The 17,233-nt window shown below is 39.8% G+C and overlaps 1 protein-coding gene across 3 annotated transcripts in view; it reads right to left on the bottom strand.

Annotated features, from left to right (window-relative positions):
- Positions 1 to 13,882, bottom strand: part of man1a1 (mannosidase, alpha, class 1A, member 1) — a 130,000-nt gene extending 116,118 nt beyond the window's left edge. Inside the window, exons 1-2 of one of the 3 annotated variants that reach the window (XM_047802000.1) lie at positions 13,221 to 13,358; positions 11,646 to 11,801 (exon numbers count right to left, since the gene is read on the bottom strand). Coding sequence is in view for 1 of the 3 variants with exons in the window: in XM_027155405.2 (XP_027011206.2) it covers positions 13,221 to 13,715 (495 nt within the window). In the remaining 2 variants the exon portion in view is untranslated. Of the gene's footprint in view, positions 1 to 11,645; positions 11,802 to 11,941; positions 12,141 to 13,220 lie in introns of those variants that run through there. The other 2 variants (XM_047801999.1, XM_027155405.2) reach the window with 2 other exon arrangements.
- Positions 13,883 to 17,233: the final 3,351 nt, after the last annotated feature.

Raw genomic sequence — 17,233 nt, 5'->3', positions numbered from 1 at the left:
GATGAACAGAGAGCGACTTTGGCGCCTAAGTGGCGGCTCGGTGGCCTGAAATGAACGCGCTCTCTAACAAAATACCGGAGAGTCTACAACGCTACTTTAACTCGGTTTCAGCAGGTGGAAAATGGACAGATGGAGCAAATAAACCAGGAATAGTTCCACTAAGGATACAGCAGCTTTCACAGAGGCCTGGTGACTGCTATTACATCACACACACACACACACACACACACACACGCCCTGTTATCTACAGACGAGCAAAGGCGCAGCAGTTTAACGACCCTGTTGAATAATCCATATCCAGCTGTCCTTTCTCACGAGCGAGATCCTGCTGCTTGTGCATTTGGTACATTTGTGCATTCGGCCCTTAGAAATGTTTAAAGCACATGATTCGATATTAGCTGCTACAATTTAGTTCTTCACTATCTGATATTTATATTCTTACGTTGTATAAAGCTATATTTAATCCTTTATTTTACTTATTTTTTTAGTTTTAATTAGTTTTTTATACAAATTTTTGCTAAAGCTTTCTACTCTTTATTTGATTTCATGTCTGTTTAATTTTAATTTTGTTTAATATATATAGGATTTTTTTTATTGTTCTTTTTCATGCATGTTTAATTTTAATTTTGTTTAATATATATATATATATATATATATATATATATATATATATATATATATATATATATATATATATATATATATATATATATATATGATTTTTTTTTAATTGTTTCTTTTTTAGCTGTAATTTATTGATTGTTTTTAAGTTTCCTTTGCATTGGTCAATTTAAAGAAATGAAATAAAACATATGGTTGTACCTTTTACAGATGCATCAATAAAATGTCTTTGTCCTGCTCACACTACACCCTCAGATGCTTTTCCTTAGCGCTGGGGTGGAACCGTTATCTTTTGTGCCTTTAAAACACCACATGGACCGTCGCAGGTAAAGATATTATAAATACTAAAATACCGCTGGTACTCATGGTAAGACCCCAACAAGAAGGAAGAATGCAGTCTGACCCAACCAGTGAGTCTCAGAAAACCTGTAGATGGACGAGTGCCTGGAGAACAGGTGCAGCTCAAGAGGTAAGCATGATCCACGCTGGCACAAGGTCCACATCTCTCTTGGCACACCGTGTACACACACACACACAGGTTCACTCTCTCTAGCACAGAGTTTCATTGATATGCTGCCAAGTGCAGGGTCTCCAGAGGTAGCGTGGCCTCGTGGCTGAACACGAGTAGCCGAGTAAAGTTACAGCCGATCGCTTGGCACTCCGAAGCAGCGCTGAGTGGTGACTGCAGGCCACAAAGTGCATCATCTTCATTAAAAAAAAAAAAAAGATATAAAAGTTATATATGCAAAAGAGCGCATGTGAATACTATAAAAGGTGCAAGTGACATGTGGTGACGATCGTGAGGATTTCTCTACAGCTTGTGACGATGTCTTTTGTTAAAGTGCTATAAAAAACCCCAAAAAATCTGAATTAAATTGAATTCTAAATAATGCATATATAGCACACTTAAAGCACTTAAAACCAGCTCCATGCTAATAGATTGAGTAATTGTGTGTGTCGTTGGTCCTTTATGATAAGCTTTATTAGCCTGAACAATCGAATCGATCGATCGTAGCGCTTCAAAGAGAAAACCACCGAGAGTCGAGTCGAGTCTGTGTGGAATTACTGATAAACGGATTCGGACGATTGTTCTAATCTTCGAGTGCAAGGTGAACAAACACACTTCTAAACAAAACAATCCAAGGTTGCGATAGCTGAACCAGATCGCTGTTAATTTTCCTTTAACAGCAAGCCCACGAATGTTTTAGTCCTTACATATAAAATGCTTGCGTGTGTTAGATCCTCAAGGGAAAGGAGACGATTGCTGTTAAGACTTTCTTAGGTACCTTTCGCCCGGAAAATAAGGAAACGGGACAGAACAGAAAAGCAATAAAGTTCTGGCTGAAGGCAAATCACTTTAGTCCTTCCCCTGCACTAAAACAACCGAGTAAAGCAACACAAGGGCAGAAAGGACAAGGACAACTTTATCAGAACTCCTCCGATCGTCTTCACCTTGTGCCGCTATAGACCCGACAGCTCTTCGGTTTGTGTACGGGAGACGTTACAGACTACACAATTACACCTTATTGCTTTTCTAGAAACAAGGAATGGATTTTTTTTCAGCTCGATTTCAGAAAGGAGTTCATGGAGTGTGACAAATTAGAGCATGCCATGCCTTGTACACAGATATCGTCATACTCGGTTGCCTCGCCGAGTCGATCTGAAGCAGAAAGCCACACGCGGCGAGGGTCAGGACTTCTGGTCTTTGGTGCACCCGCATGTTGTGAACCTTTTAATCAATGTACACCTCTGGGCTGATTGTCTGCAGTCATCCAATAAATCCTTCAAAACGGAAGCACTGAGAAAACCGTGTTCTTCTTCAGGCATGTTCGGATTCCAGGAAGCCATCATCTTGCTCGGAGATCTGCTCTTAACACTGAATGGGAAATAAAAGGTGTACAACAAGTTTCTCTCTTCCATACCAACAAGGCCTTTCATTCACTGCGTGTTTGCATAGCTTGCCCAGATAAGAGACGCGGAAGTCTTGATTCTCTATACATTTTCAAAACCTATTAACGTCTTGAAAGTCTCAGTACTGCCGTCATCTCTGACAAAAAATGTGCCAGAGAGAAGATGCGCTCAAGCCGTTTTCAATATGTGCAGAAATGCAAGTCTTTCCAGGACAGAAAAAATGAGACCGACTGCTCGGGGGAATCTATTACCGCAGTGTGTGTGTGGCCTCAGGCTTGAATCCTGGCTGATTTAGAAACACATTTGCTTGGGTTTTAGGCCTTAACTGACCCTTCGTGAGCACTTGCTTCAGCTGGAGTGTGGAGAGAGTGAAAGAGTGAAAAACTGCATGTTTGGTTCATGACCGTTTAGTAGTGGTTACATTCTACCTCCACTTTACTTCTGAGAACTGAAATAGAAAACAGACGAGCTCCATAGTAGTGTGAATGTGCAAATGGAGCAAAAAAAAAATGAAAGAAAGAAACAAAACTAGCAAACAGTGCGATCCTCTAGTTGGAGCACATGGCAGCATGCTGGGTGCAAAAATCTGCCTGGTTTAAACAGACAGACAGCATGGACAGGATACTAGGGATTCCTCACCACCATTAAAGCATCCAGATAACTACCACGAATGAATGGTGACAACATTCCATATGAGACCTTGGTTTGAAATTGTCCCCGTTCTAGTCATAATCTAATCTGCTCGACCCAACAAGCTCATAAACAGAGAATAACCTTAAGTATAAAAAAAAAAGGGCAAGATTCTAACAATGCTGATCAAAACCATTTTTTTCCAAATCATCTCTTGGTATAACGTTAACCGTATGTAACTTTTCATACAAAGTTATGATCTTGTTGTTGTGAGACCACCAGAACTTCTGCAGTAATCGGTAGGCGTTGGGGTTCAGCGTCCTCGCTCTACTTTATCCTTTAGTCACTCTGAACATGCGTGGCCTTGCAGACGTTTGGTCATCAACTATAAACTAGGAACAGTGCCTCTCTCATACCCAAGGTCACCTCACAAGAACTTTAGAAAAAAAGAAACACACAAAGATGCAAAACATTGATGAGAAACCAAACAGACCTGTTAGCATCAATAGCGACAGAATAGCACAGCTGACGGTGCCAGTTCAAGCATCATGCCATGGAGTCATGCAAAACATCATGACACAGGGGCTGAGGAGGCTCCGAGATGGCTGAGAACGATTGCTCCAATCAAAGCAAACAGAGTTAAAGGAGCAGTGGCAAGCAAATTTCCAAGGCATCATGGTATTCAAATCAACAAACAAGTTCAGACAAACATGAAAGATGAAGACTAGACAAAATAGGATGCTCAAGCCTGAGTTTGGAGTGTAACCAAAAAAGTTCCTCGGAAGACGGATCAAAAAATATTTAAATGGTGCAACAGTCAAAACGTATCATTTCTGACTAGTACAAATAACAGAGGTTTATACCAGACAGACAGACAATGTGTGTAAGCCATTGTTTTAGTTCATCTGTATTATATAGATTAAGGGTGCTTTCACATCTATAGTTCGGTTCATTTGGTCCGGACCAAAAGCAAATAAATGAGACATTGTAGCTTTTTAACAGTTTTGGTTCTTTTTCACACCACACTGATCGTTCTGTTCCGCACCAGTTAAAACGAACCAAAATGCAGTCATGTGATTACATCCATATCACTCATTGGCCACATGTCTTTGAGCGTATTTCCTAAACCGCTTCTCGATTGGTCAGAATAAACGTGCGGGAATTTTCAACGAAACTCCTGAAGTAAACAAAAAGAGGAAAATACAGCATACAGTACACCACGGAGAGACGACTGCATGCTGCGATTATGTTCGTGGTTGTAATCTACTACATCGCTCGTATACAGCATTCTATGCAAAGTCTTAATTTTCAGAATGAAGCGCGGATGCGGCTTGAAAATATCATTTTGATGCACTGCAAACGGCGAAGACACATCACAGGACACTTCAGGAAGCGGCGAGCATTACTTTTGCGAAACCGTGAAATGCTTATCTTCCAAAAATATTGCCAACGACCCACTATGGCAGCTGGTTTAGTCCAAAATGTGCGATACTTTTTGCAGTTAGGTCTATTCGATCTCGGATCGTGTTCTCACCACAAACGAACCGTAGAGTTCGTTCGAAGGCGTACCGAGACCACCTCCTCAAGGAGGTCTCGGTACGCTTGTTTGGTCCGCTTTTGGTGCGCATTAGTGTTCGATTATCTGCATTCTCACCTGCCCAAACGAACCGCACCAAATTAGCAATCGAACTCTGGTACGATTCAACCGAACTAAGCAAGGCAGGTGTGAAAGCACCCTAAGACAACAATAATAACTAGAATGTACAGTTCCTGAAGAAAATGTGAATGGTGCTTGCACGTGGCAAATCTCGGCACTCGGTTGCTAGGGTGTTACTTTTGGAGGCAAGTGGACAGAAAGCTGGGGTGCCAATACTTTTGGAATCACTCGGTTGATAGTGTGGAGTTGATAGTTACATGTATTGAGAGTCTCCTTTACATCTACAGTGACTGTAAGAGAACACAGAGAGAAGCCGTGCCTGAGCTCTGCACACACTGCGTGAATTTTAGGAATTTCCCATTCATTTCTATGGGATTTTTTTGGCTGCTTTTTTGGCCGCTGTGCGAACATCGTTGGTTAGATCACTTAAAAAAGTCATAGCACACCGCTCCTCAATGAGCCGGTCGATTTGACACCTCAGTCATGGGTCCAGAATAAAAGCTGCAGGACAAGTTATGCGCCGAATTTTCGTCCGGAAGAATAATAATCAGTATACAAGATAACAAGAATGATGCTTTGCAAGCACCATTAATAATAATAATAATAATAATAATAATAATAATAATAATAATAATAATAATAATAAAAAATAATAATAATAAATAATAATAATAATGATACATAATAATAATAATAATAATAAAATAGTTTGGAAACCTGCCCTCTTCCCATTTCGTACACATGCCCCAATTTACTGTCTAATAATTATTAGGACAATTTTGTGTTTAGGTGTTTATAGAGTTGTATAACTTGCCATTCAAGCAGTTGAGTGTCTGAGTGGCTTGGAAGTAAAGTTCTTACAAACCGGTACCTAATGGTAACAATGTTTGTATGCTAACCCTGATTGTTTTTGGAGGTCGAGCTTTGCATACATGGGTAGAAACGTGGACAATTCTAAATCTTATTTAGCTCCACCTATTGAACTTTTTTTAACAAACATTATCTAAAGCACCTGAAGAAATTGCATCAGAAAAGGCCTAAACATAAGATACCAACAAGTAAAACCATAGCTACGTTCTACTATACATGATGTTTACACTGATCATCAGCACAGAAGCTGGGTTTTTCTCTTGAGTTTAACATTAGCATAATTAAAAGAAAAGGAAATGATGCATGAATGAATGGAAAACCTGTCTGCTTATTTGAATAGAACACACAAACACATGCAGTACATGCCTGCAACTATGCCTTTCACTCCCTAAAGCTTTAGCAGGTGGAAAAAACCTCTAATCTAAGGGGCATCTGTTCAATCTAAACTACTGCTAAGTAGGGGTTGGGAAGAGTGCACATAGCTAATGGACTGTTCCATCCTATCAGTGTTACTTTCACTGAGTGCACATTTACTTCATTTGGATTTTTAATCTGTAAGGTTCCACATAAAGGATAAAATGTGACAGGTATCCGTTCCGATGCGTCAGCCGCCGATCATCGATTTACAGTAATCAAAAGCCCCTCTGAGCGTTTGAGCCTAAAATGATTCTGACATTGATTTCCTTTTCACGCAACAATTACCATTAAAAGGTCAGCGACACTCAGAGGGAAAACCATGAATGGCAGCCTGACTCCCATGGTGGCTGTTTGTTTCTATCCAGCTACTGATCAGCGGGATTATTTTTGGCTCTGCGTGGGAGAATTATCACTGAACTGTAAAGCAGGGATACTGCTGTTGCTGAGCTCATTCTCAATCTTGTCTGCAGACACTCAGGCTAAAGGACTAGGAGAGACTTTCCTAGAGAAGGACCTCAGAGACCTTACAACGGCGCGGAAGAAAGGGTGGCAGGACACCGGATAGGACGGCACGCGCTAATATGATTACTGTCGTGGTGCGCCTTAATCCGGGAATTAGGGTTCAGAATGCCTGTAGGTGTGACAGGAACCATGAAGAACTCTTTACCTGCACTTTCTTTCTGCGGGCTTTCGAGTTTGACTGGTGATACACGACATACTCAAGCTTCGAACACTGGAACTAGCACCAAAAACCTATTTGATATAGATTAGCCAATTCGGCTGAAAAGGATTTCTGTTTGATCAAAATGCGAAGCGAGTTGGGGGGGGGGAATGTGTGCTTTCATCCTCAGCTTTTTTTTTTTTTTTTTAGTTCCTAACTTACTGGATCTCTAACTTTTCACAGCCTGGAAATCCTTTCACAGCAAAATAAATTCTGCATATGCCCTCAGTACAGACTTATATTACGAACAAAAGCCAGCTATTCAAATATTACACTCATTACTTGGATGTGTACAGGAGAATTATGGTTATTTATCTTCAGGGCATTTGCTTGTAGACCTGCTTGGTTTTGCTTTACTGAGACTTGAACTGAAGGCATTTTTGGCTAATAAGTCTAAGTACATAATAGTAAATATAATAGCATTGATGTGCTAATGGAGGGTTGTAATTAACACCATCATAATAAAAAATAATACCTCCGTCCTGAAAATCACAGACACCCTGGCTATGCTCCAAGTACCAAACTTTCCCTGCCCTAGATACACATTAGTAAGCATGGGAATAAACATTTCTGTGCGTTTACTTTCAGACGCTTTGCTTATAGGTCAATACAAATGGTATTGTTGGACGATCCAAAAAAAAATAAAAAAATGTTTAGGATTCCAGGGTTCAGAGAGACATTGGTAAGCATGTTTTATGATTTGTTCATGGTGATACTTACACCAGAAAACAAACCCTACTGAAAAACTACTGCTACATACACAATGATGTGGATTTATGCTCATGCTGGAGCACTCGGGTTTCCGGATGCCGTGAGATCTAGTCGTTTTCTTCTTTAATTCTTTATTATTCTGTCTAAATTTGTATCCTGTCTGACTTATTAAATCAAAAAGGAGAAATGTGGTACAACTAAGAACAATATTCAGAATAATGAATTAAGCTTTTAAAAAAAAAAAAAATGCAGTATCAGTTTCAAGAATACCGATAGCTGGTGGGTGTCTCCTGGTGGGAAAATACTGGCATATAAACATAGAAGGGAGAAGAACGGAGACGTGAATTCGAGGCAGCCGAATTTTTTGACAGAACATCCCTAGACACCTGTCGAGACACGATACATGTACACGGTGGTAGACATGTGGTGAACATCTACGCTGCACCGATTAGACAGAAGACAATTAACGAGATATTAAGCAAAGGTCTTTCAGGAACCCTAGAGCATACTGATAAGGAGTCTGGAACAGCGTGGTGAGGCTGGTCACTGATTTACATCTCATTAGCAAGCGTGGAAAAGTTCATCCTTCGCGTGATCCGCGCAGCTGTGCAGAGGTCTTTATAAACAAGTCAAGTTAATTTACAAAAAAAAAAAAAAAAGTACAAACCTTCTTCGGTTGTCCCTCTGATTGAAGAATAAACCTCTACACTAAACTGTTTCCAGGTCATAAGGGGTCCACAAATATACATATAAATCTCTTAGTCCACCAAGCCACCTACAAGCATGTTTTTAAACTCAGTAGTCATTAACCTGAGCTCACGAATGATCTGAGTACACTGGAACCACGAGGCAGCAACGCCACCCTTGGCACAACCACGTCGTCTTATCATGATTCGCTATTCAAATTTGACTATTACAGCTGACCCTCGTCTGTTCTATACCGCCGCTCCGGTGCTAATGTATATTGCGACCACACTAAAAGTACACACAAAAATTATGATGTCTGCCACATCTATTATTATTATTATTATCCACCCATATGCATTTTTATACACATCAGCACACTCAGTGGTGTAAACAGTGGTGTAGAACTCCTGGAAACTTAACAATTCCCAGTAAAAAGCAAGCACATGCTGATGTGAAGCTACATTTGAACAAATTATCTGCTGCAATTCAAACATACAGAATAAGCAGTGTTGTAATGTAACGGAGTACAAATACTTCGTTACTGTACTTAAGTAGAAATTTCACGCATCTGTACTTTACTTCGCTATTTAAATTTATGTCAACTTTCACTTCACTACATTTCCTAGATAAAATGTATACTTTTACTCTGTTATGTTTCCACTAAGCGTCTTTGTTACTCGTTACTACAAAATAAGATCAGAAGAAATGTGTGCGACTGCAATAAGGGAGGTTTGGCGAATCACTGCTCCTAGATTGCATTACGCACGTACGCACGTACGCACGCTCTACGGAGAAGCACAGTTACGTGCAGCGTGCACGCGCAGTCAGAGCTGGAGGCGTTTATCTATAAAGTTAATCGGCGGAAAGCTGCAAAGACGGCAATCAAAAGCAGTGAAACGTAACTATTCTCATTACCAGAGTTGTAGCACAAACAAAATATTAATGCAAACAATCCACTCAATACTAAATAAAAATAACATTTATTGATTTGGTCTTTGTCTTGTGAATATTAGTTTATTAATGCCTGCATTCATTGGACACACTGTTTGTAGAGAATGCACACATACATGAACTGATTTGATTCAAGACTGGCATCATTACATCATGCATAACATTTTGGTGTCCACTTTTGCCATTAAATAATACCATAACTTCTGGCTTACTATGTAGTCATATAATATAAAACTCTTCTTGTTTTAAATGCTCACTGAGGGCTAAACCCCCTAAAGATGAAACCCTAGAACCGCCCCTGGTCTTATGCCTACCGAAAATCCCTGAAATTTTACTTTTTACTTCAAATACTTTACATTTAATATCAGAAAATGACTTTTGATACTTAAGTACAGTAAATATCAGACACTTTAAGACTTTTACTCGATTAATATTCTAAAAGGTGACTTTCACTTCTACCAAAGTATCTTTCTAGTACGATACTTGTACTTTTACTCAAGTATTGCTTTCTAATACTGTATACAAACACTGAGAATAAGAAATCTGTGATACCTAAAATGTGTCTAACTAAAATGTAGACAGACTAGTCTGGGTGTAGCCTAGGCTGTAGAGGGACGACATTCTAGCTTGGAACAAATGCAATCATCACCGTTTGCTCTTCTTTTGAATGCACATTCAGATTAGGTCACCTAGCAGGTGTGAGTGTTGTCTTGTTATCTTTCAGTGTTACCTTACAAATGAAACAGACAACAGAAATGACCCAAGCAGCGTCTTTCCAAACTGACAGAGTTGACAACCGTGATTCTGGCGATAGGGTTAGGGATCATTACAGAAAATGACACAGAAAACGACACAGAACCGCATACGGCTGACGTTGTAACATTTATGGGCGTCGCCAGTCCTTAAAAGCAAGAAGTAAAGCTGTAGATGTAGAGATGTAGAGCCTTTTGCATGTTACTTGTTACCATAACTGTAGTGCTGTAGTTTTATTTATTTTTTGGTTCGGGGACGACCGTTTACAGCTGCTATGATGCAAGTGATAACAAGAACTAACTTTTTTCATAGATGTTCTACATCATTAAATGAATGTATAAACAAAAAAAAGTAGTATTAATTGTTTTTCTTAAATTTAAAAAGGCTTGTAATCGGGAACAAATTCCAAATTTCCATTCCAATTAGTACTACAGGAGATTAAGGGCAATGTAGCATGAACTACACTTTCTCGCCGTGCCTCAAACCTGTTGGACATTTCCATATTCACAAGTGTTTTCTGTTTCTACTGACAAAACTAGTTTGAGGCCGGTATGCACCCATGTAATGAATGTAGCCAAAGCAGTTATCGGTGGCCATCGTTACACGCCTGGTACAAAACACAATGGGCAGCAGAAGAATTTTTTTCCCCCAGGTAAAATTGAAAGCTAACGTTCGTTCAGCAAACAAGCAAGTGCTCATGATTTCTGACTGTGTGGGTGTCTTGTTTACAAGAGGATTAAAAAAATAAATAAAACCAGGAAATGTCACTCTGATGAGCCTCAGAGAGCTGGAAGTGAAGGGTTTACAATTCCTGCAGATGTTTATATATTACTGTTATTAATCTGGTATGATTGTTAATCTGAGTTTTTGCTGACATTTTCTGTATTTTTAACAGTATGTACAGAATCGTTTAAATAGTAACATTAATTTAGCAAAAAAAATATGCATCAGTGCTAAATTAGTATTTTTTTGATAAAATGAATAACAAACAGTCGTTTGTTTGCAAACGTACAGTGTATATATATATATATATATATATATATATATATATATATATATATATATATATATATATATATATATATTAGTCATAGAAATAAAAACACATCCAAGCCTCAAAAGTATGAATACGTTATGTTCCAAAGCCTTGTTGATTACGTGTGTATTTTCTGTCTGATCTGAAGCTGGACTATTGATCCACCAGTCTGCTGACAGTCTGCGGTACCTCTGCGGTTAATCTATTACTGGGTTCTGTCTGTCTAGACTGTTTAAAATTGACTCCAAGAATAAAAGCATGACGTTAAAATTGATCTATATATGATTTGACCTGGTCTGCCTTGATCTGATCCCTAAATATAGATCATTCGATTATCTATATTAAGTCGGACGTCTTGTTATTCTGTGTCTTTGAAGAGATGTGTCGAAAATCTAACGACCCTTGAATGTCAATAAAGATCTCATTTTAAACATCATCCTGACAGGGAAGCATTTTCTCTTCAGACATGTCCCAGGCTGCCGGAACGCGAGCCGCTGCCGATCTAACGTGCAACGTCCTTAACCTTCAACTGCTCTGCTTCGACTGTAAGGAAGAGAAATCCATCAAATCCTAAACAATCACACCAACACAACAGGGTTATTTCTACATACTGACCTTCCCTCTGATGTTAAGCTTTGACTCGTCTGAAACTTACAACTATGCTGAAAAAGTGTACTGACCTTTTGACGTCGAGCTTACAGCCCGTGTTCGACCTGACACATTGTACACAAGAGTTGCCTTTTCTAACAGATTTTAGTACAAATCTTTGGCCCCGGCTGCTAGAAAGCGAGCCACGGCTGACCTTCTGGGCAACAACCTTAACTCTCGACTTAACCCTGTAAGGAAGAGAAATCCATCAAATCATACTGAATCACAATAACACAGCAAAAGTTACTTCTACTGAAAGATCTTTTCCGCATGGTGAACTGTTCCTTCCTTTGTAACTATAACGATATCATACCTGTTGTATACTGACCTTCTGATGCTGAACTTTGGAGTACACTTTTAGTGCTCGGAGTCCAAACCCTTTCCTGTCCTTTAATAATCTCCAGCTCTGTAACCTGCTCTATTATCTCAGGCACACAGCAAAGCAGTTAGCTGACATTTCACTTTCAAAACACTTTCTCTCTCTCTCTCTCTTTCTGTCTCTGTCCTTCTCTCCCCCCCTCTCTCTTTCTGTCTCTCTCTCCCCCTCTTCTCTTTTTCTGTCTCTCTCCTTCTCTCTCTCCCTGTCTCTCTTTCTGTCTCTCTCCTTCTCGCTTTCAGTCTATCCCCCCTCTCTCTCTGTCTCTCTCCTTCTCTCTCTCTCCCTCTTCTCTTTCCCTGTCTCTCCCCCCTCTCTCCCTGTCTCTCTTTCTGTCTCTCTCCTTCTCTCTTTCAGTCTATCCCCTCTCTCTCTCTGTCTCTCTCCTTCTCTCTCCCTCCCTTCTCTCTTTCAGTGACGTTCTCTCTCTCTCTCCCCTTCTATCTTTCAGTCGCTCTCTCTCTCTCCTTCTCTCTCCCTGTCTCTCTCACCCCTTCTCTCTTTCAGTCTCTCTCTTCCTCCCTCTTCTCTCTCCCTGTCTCTCTCTCCCCCTTCTCTCTTCCTCCCTCTTCTCTCTCCTTGTCTCCCCCTCTCTCTGTCTCTCTCCCTGTCTCTCTCTCCCCCCCTTCTCTTTCAGTCTCTCTCTCTCTCTCTCTCTCTCTCTCTCTCTCTCTCTCCCCCCTTCTCTTTCAGTCTCTCTCTCTCTCTCTCCCCTTCTCTTTCAGTCTCTCTCTCTCTCTCTCTCTCTCTCTCTCTCTCACACACTTCTCTCTTTCTGTCTCTCTCCCTCTCCTCTCTCCCTGCCCCCCCCCTCTTCCTCTGTTCACTAAAACTAACCTAAACTCCAAACCCTTTGGCCTTCACCACGTGTGAAGTGTCAGTGTCACGAACATCTTTATTACACGTTTCTGACGAAATAAGACCTTTTAACAACCTTTATGAAGAAGAAACGACCTCATATGTTAACCCGTGTCCATCTAAAGTGCTGTACGGTCGACGTTTTGCGTAGTTTATTATAGAAACCTCCCTAATCTCAAAACGAACTTGTGACTAGTCTGTAATTATGGAGCAGTTTTAGCCGTGAAGCTAACTTCACCTCAGAACCTCAAAACGCTGACATGTCAAACACGTGCATTTTCGGTCCTTTTTGTTTCGTTCTTGTCTTTTTTCGACTCACAAAACGTTGACTAAGAACCACAGAACTTCTCACACGACGTCAAGGTTTATTTACCTCTTTAATTTTTGCTCGTTTTTCCCTCGTTTCCGGGTCGGAGGGCTCTCGCCCTGTCGCCCCAGGAGGCTGCACGTACTCGAACACAGGCAGCGAACCGCCGTCGTTCACTCCAGCTCGGTTCTTCTCTACTTGGTCCTTCTCCATCCGAATGTCCTGCTTGATTTCATCCGGACGCTTCTGCAGCCTGTCTTTGGCTTCGACCAAAGCCTGTTCGTGGTCTCTTCTAATTTTGGCTAAGATCTTATCGTCCTTGTTTGTGCCACCGAGGTCTCCTTCTGTACCTGTCCGGGTGTCGCCGTCCACCGCCGGGTCCGAGCGGAAGAAAAACAGCTTGGATGAATCCGGTAAGAAGAAAATAGCTCCGAAGCAGAAGGTGATGAAGGCGCTGAAAACTAACAGCAGGACGAATTTCTCCGTCAGTCTGAACGACGTCGCGTTAACGGACTTCCTACTCGGAGTCGCCGTGAAAGGCATCAAAATAGCTACAGGCATCTTCTCCTTTTCTTTCTTTCTTTCTTTCTTCTTCTTCTGTAAGAGTCAGACTCCTTCTACAAGGCTGTGATCCCTCTCTCCCTCCCTGTAGACACCGCTGTAAAAGTAAATCCTGGTCAGGAAAGTTGCAGCGCTCCTGCGATCATACTGAAACATCTGTGGAGAAGGAAAAGTCTCTGTGCTCTGACTATACAGCGGGGGGCGTGGCCGTGAGATATGATTGGCACAACTTTCCAGCCAATCATTTCACTCTTATTCACTAACGTTATTGTGGGCGTGGTTAATACACAAGCAGGACAAAACGTGGATATGCTTTTCACACGTTTTTGGGCATGAATCCCAGGTTCAAACGTGGAAAGTAAACAGTGTTTAGGATATTATTTTAACTCAGCTAGTTTGTAATCATGATAAAATAATTTACAGTATTTTTTACATGATTTTTTTATTGCTTAATTATTAATTAATTGTCATTAATTTATTGATTGATTGATTGATTGATTGATTGGTTGGTTGATTGATTGATTGATTGATTTGATTGATTCTGCTATGTTCTGTTGCTCTGTCTAGTTTATTCACACGTCTGGTGTCTTTTGTCATTTACATTGATTGGATTCCCACGTGGTTGATTGGAAATCACACGTTTTAGAGGCATGAATCTCAGGTTTACACGATCAAACGTGGAAAGTAAACAGTGTTTAGGATATTACTTTAACTCAGCTAGTTTGTAATAATAATTTACAGTGTTCCTTTACCTGATTGGGGCAAGTCGTGGCCTAATGGTTAGAGAGTCTGACTCGTAATCCTAAGGTTGTGGGTTCGAGTCTCGGGCCGGCCACGACTGAGGTGCCCTTGAGCAAGGCATCGACCCCCCCCAACTGCTCCCTGGGTGCCGCAGCATAAATGGCTGCCCACCGCTCCGGGTGTGTGTTCACGGTGTGTGTGTGTGTTCACTGCTGTGTGTGTGCACTTTGGATGGGTCAAATGCAGAGAACAAATTCCGAGTATGGGTCACCATATTTAGCCATATGTCACGTCACTTTATTTATTTTATTGCATAATTATTAATTAGGCAATTAATTGATTCCTTCTGCTATGTTCTGTTGCTCTGCTAGTTCATTCACACTGTCTGGTGTATTTTGTCAGAATCAGAAAGAGCTTTATTGCCAGGCATGTTTTCGTATGAGGGAATTTGTTTAAGTGACAGAAGCTCCACAGCGTAACAGAATGACATATACTATATAGGCAAAATTGTATGTACACATGTACAGGTTGAAATGTGCAATTATATACAAATATAGGCAATTTGTATGTACAGATGTGCAAGTATGAAAATGTGCAATTGACGTAAACATCTGTACAGTATCTGCTCTTTATGTAGTACCGTGTACTGTTGTCCCACTGGATTATGTGTTGCATCATGGTCACACAACATTAACAAGCTTTATAGATGATTGACAATAAAAACACTGGACTAGGCTATTCAGTTTTATTTCATCTCATGTTACAGAATCCACAGTTTTGATCTTATGGAAAAAAAAAAGAAGAAGAAAAAAAACTTAAAAAATGTAAATAAAATTGAAAAAAAATACAGAAAGAAAGAAAGTACCTTATTTGTTTAATTTATATATATATATATATATATATATATATATATATATATATATATATATATATATATATATATATATATATATACAGTACAGACCAAAAGTTTGGACACACCTTCACATTCAAAGAGTTTTCTTTATTTTCATGACTATGAAAATTGTAGATTCACACTGAAGGCATCAAAACTATGAATTAACACGTGTGGAATTATATACGAACATAACAGAAAAGTGTGAAACAACTGAAAATATGTCATATTCTAGGTTCTTCAAAGTCGCCACCTTTTGCTTTGATTACTGCTTTGCACACTCTTGGCATTCTCTTGATGAGCTTCAAGAGGTCGTCACCTGAAATGGTCTTCCAACAGTCTTGAAGGAGTTCCCAGAGATGCTTAGCACTTGTTGGCCCTTTTGCCTTCACTCTGCGGTCCAGCTCACCCCAAACCATCTCGATCGGGTTCAGGTCCGGTGACTGTGGAGGCCAGGTCATCTGGTGCAGCACCCCATCACTCTCCTTCATGGTCAAATAGCCCTTACACAGCCTGGAGGTGTGTTTGGGGTCATTGTCCTGTTGAAAAGGTGGTGTGTCCAAACTTTTGGAAGGTGTGTCCAAATCATATTTCTTTCCTCATTTCCTTACTTTTTCTTACTTATTATTTGTCATTGCTCTTACAATAGTTATATACAGTATATGCTTTGGTAATAGAAAATGTCACTACAGTGGCACTTTTAACTCAGTATCAGCTGTTTGCCAAGTTGGACATGTGACTGTATGATTAACATCTGAACTTTAGACCCAGAGATTCATTCAGTTTGATCTTTGGCTTAACTCAAACATTAGTGTTGTTCTATGAAGCAAGAGAACATCATTGCTAATGATTTAAAAATATGAACTCTCTTTATATATTAGATGCGATCTTTGACTTGAATGAACGCCACTGAAATTTCTTCACATTTTATTTTATATTGAGTTTCGCTTGTCTTTATGATGTGAATAACTCACTGAAGTCCCCTTTCTTTTCTCTCTGTATACTGTAATTGTGATGTCCTTTGTGAATGCTCAATTACAGTGTGAAATGGATTACACACCGTTTGACACTTTGCTCTTTGCTTCGAGGAATCTCAATCGCTTTCCTCCGATGTGAACACTTTATGAGCATTCGTGTAAATAAAACAAGCGAAAGAAAAAGAAGCTGATTTGGTGTGAAATAACCACAGACCTGAGCAAATGGTTGCTGAATGGAGGCCATTACAGCTGCACTGTCTTTCACAGAGACCCATCAACTGTGGGAATTGTACAGCTCTAAATACAAGTGTATGCAAAACTTTACACATTAATCCCTTTTCTTTCAGCTGGTCATATTCTCATTTGAATGGAGATTTACAAATATATATACTGCTAGCCAAAAGTTTTTGAACTGAATGGTCCCAATGACCTTCTTTGAAATATTCTAAAATGAAAAAATTCAACCCAATAATAGGTGTAAATAAATTGAGAAATGTTTGTTAAATGTTTAGTGAATTAAGAAATTTTGTAAATGAGTTTATTTTCTAGGAACGATCTGCAGGTTATTTTCTTTTTGTCATTTTTCCAATTCACATAAAATACCAGTTCCTCTGAGATGTTAAAGAGTAAAATTGTAAGCATTTGGCAGACACCCTTATTTACAGCAACTTTTATTGAATTTTTATACACAAGCTGCTCCAAATATCAAATGAAAAAAAATCTATGATCCCAAAATCATATCATCACTTAGGGACTCAAGTAGAGTGTTCAGTTCTTCCATAATAACTGAACTGAACTGAGCACAACACACACACACGTACATCAACTGTGTGGACTGCACAGATCTACACCAAATACACACATTCAATATATCCATCAAACTGTTTACATGCTGTTTTTGCACA

This window comes from Tachysurus fulvidraco, chromosome 16, assembly GCF_022655615.1.
Source record: "Tachysurus fulvidraco isolate hzauxx_2018 chromosome 16, HZAU_PFXX_2.0, whole genome shotgun sequence".
Taxonomy (NCBI): Eukaryota; Metazoa; Chordata; class Actinopteri; order Siluriformes; family Bagridae; genus Tachysurus; species Tachysurus fulvidraco.
Note: the sequence above shows the minus strand (reverse complement) of the source record. Positions and strands in the feature narration are given on the sequence as shown.